The following is a 2,687-nucleotide window of genomic DNA, read 5'->3' as shown; positions in this document are numbered from 1 at the left end:
ACCATGGACCAGTATGGTAATATCACAACACACCATGGTCCAGTATGGCAATATCACAACACACCATGGACCAGTATGGTAATATCACAACACACCATGGTCCAGTATGGTAATATCACAACACACCATGGACCAGTATGGTAATATCCCAATACACCATGGACCAGTATGGTAATATCACAACACACCATGGACCAGTATGGCAATATCACAACACACCATGGACCAGTATGGTAATATCACAACACACCATGGACCAGTATGGTAATATCACAACACACCATGGTCCAGTATGGTAATATCACAACACACCATGGACCAGTATGGTAATATCACAACACACCATGGTCCAGTATGGTAATATCACAACACACCATGGTCCAGTATGGTAATACCAAAACACACCCGAGTGATAGTGAAATAGCAGTGATAGTGAAGTGATGGTAGTATAGCAGTGATACTGAGGTGATGGTGATATGACAGTGATGGTGAGGTAGTGGTGCTGTAGCAGTGAAAGTGATATAACAGTGAATGTAAGGAGGAAATCTATCACTGTGAGGTGATAATGCGGTGAAAGTGAAATGATGTTGGTGTAGCAGTGATAGTGTTATGTGATAGTGAGCTGTTGGTGATATAACAGTGACAACAGCTGTCATATAGTGACACCAACAATTTGTTACTCAACATGGTCAGTATATGACCCCAAGCGTGGGGCCTGAGGTGATGGTGATATATAGAGGTGATAGTGAAGCTATAGTGATACAGCAATGATAGGTTACAGTATTGAGAAGATATAGCATTGATGGTGATACAGCCGTGATTGTCAGGTATATGATACCAAAGTATAAATACCAAAGATAGTGAAGTTATGATGATAGAGTGATAAAGGTGTGTGCTTAAATTACATTGGCATCAAAACACGCAGTCCATGGTGATGCAGGAGTGATAGTGATGATGGTGGTACAGTGAACTAGAGTGGTAGCACAACACCACAGTAGTGATGGTGATGGTACAGTGAACTAGAGTGGCAGCACAACACCACAGTAGTGATAGTGGTGGTACAGTGAACTAGAGTGGCAGCACAACACCACAGTAGTGATGGTACAGTGAACTAGAGTGGTAGCACAACACCACAGTAGTGATGGTGATGGTACAGTGAACTAGAGTGGCAGCACAACACCACAGTAGTGATGGTGGTGGTACAGTGAACTGTAGTGGCAGCACAACACCACAGTAGTGATGGTGATGGTACAGTGAACTAGAGTGGCAGCACAACACCACAGTAGTGATGGTGGTGGTACAGTGAACTAGAGTGGCAGCACAACACCACAGTAGTGATGGTGGTGGTACAGTGAACTAGAGTGGCAGCACAACACCACAGTAGTGATGGTGATGGTACAGTGAACTAGAGTGGCAGCACAACACCACAGTAGTGATGGTACAGTGAACTAGAGTGGCAGCACAACACCACAGTAGTGATGGTGGTGGTACAGTGAACTAGAGTGGCAGCACAACACCACAGTAGTGATGGTGGTGGTACAGTGAACTAGAGTGGCAGCACAACACCACAGTAGTGATGGTACAGTGAACTAGAGTGGCAGCACAACACCACAGTAGTGATGGTACAGTGAACTAGAGTGGCAGCACAACACCACAGTGATGATGGTGGTGGTACAGTGAACTAGAGTGGCAGCACAACACCACAGTCCACCACAGTCACCTCCCTAATGTCCCTGTGGTTGACTGCTGCCCTCACCACATCCAGGCCGCTCACCACATCACCGAAGACATTTAACCACTGGACACCATCCTGGCGGTCCCTGGTGGTGATGACGAACTGGGCACTCATGGGACCCCCCGGCCCCCACAAGGACAACACAGCTCCTGCCCGGCCTGACTCCCGGTACTGCCCCTGGAGGTCAGGCAGCAGTGGGGCTCCTCCCTTACCATCATTACTCTCGTAGTCTCCGCCCTCCACCCGCTCCCACGGCTCACCCTTGTACCACACCTGTAACAGTTTAGTGTTGCGGTAGGTGTGGCCCCGCTGGCCCGTACACAACAACACAAACTGTCTGGCCAGCGGAGTGTCAGGGGTCAGCCGGATGGTGACCCGCCCTCTTGTTGACCCCGCCCACCCGAGGTCAAGGAACGCCAGGGTGCAGGAGGGCTCCAGCACGCCCACAACCTCACTCTCCTGCAGAAAATGAAATAAATCATGCTGATAACTGTACAACAAAATGTTATCATATTAGTTATCATAACTCAGTAAATCAGTAATGTCAGTAAGACTAGTGGGTGTAATAAAGTAACCTGGAGGGTGTGAGCGTCGGCGGGCGTGGGCTGACGCAGGAGTGAGTGGAGGAACAGCTGTCCGTCTTGTAGAGTTATCCTGGCGGAGCGGCGGCCATCTTGGTCTTCCTGGACGGCCAACACCCGGCCAGCCTCCACCAGCCTCTTGACGGGCTCCCTCATCCTGCGGAGGTCCTCAACCTGTAGACAGTGTCAACCCCATTATCACCTGTGGTCAGTGTCAGCCCCATTATCACCTGTGGTCAGTGTCAGCCCCATTATCCCCTGTGGTCAGTGTCAGCCCCATTATCACCTGTGGACAGTGTCAGCCCCATTATCACCCGTGGTCAATGTCAGCCCCATTATCACCTGTGGTCAGTGTCAGCCCCATTATCACC

The 2,687-nt window shown here is 49.4% G+C and overlaps 1 protein-coding gene across 1 annotated transcript; it reads right to left on the bottom strand.

Annotated features, from left to right (window-relative positions):
* Positions 1-469: 469 nt before the first annotated feature.
* On the bottom strand, positions 470-2,484 carry LOC138361028 (uncharacterized). The gene is made up of 2 exons (XM_069320499.1): positions 2,311-2,484; positions 470-2,194 (listed from the first exon to the last, which is right to left on the bottom strand). The coding sequence occupies exons 1-2, from the start codon at positions 2,470-2,472 to the stop codon at positions 1,682-1,684; spliced, it is 675 nt and encodes a 224-aa protein (XP_069176600.1). The 5' UTR covers positions 2,473-2,484; the 3' UTR covers positions 470-1,681.
* Positions 2,485-2,687: the final 203 nt, after the last annotated feature.

The sequence above is a fragment of the Procambarus clarkii genome, unplaced genomic scaffold (genome assembly GCF_040958095.1).
Source record: "Procambarus clarkii isolate CNS0578487 unplaced genomic scaffold, FALCON_Pclarkii_2.0 HiC_scaffold_149, whole genome shotgun sequence".
Lineage (NCBI taxonomy): Eukaryota > Metazoa > Arthropoda > Malacostraca > Decapoda > Cambaridae > Procambarus > Procambarus clarkii.
This window is presented reverse-complemented; position numbering and strand designations above follow the sequence as displayed.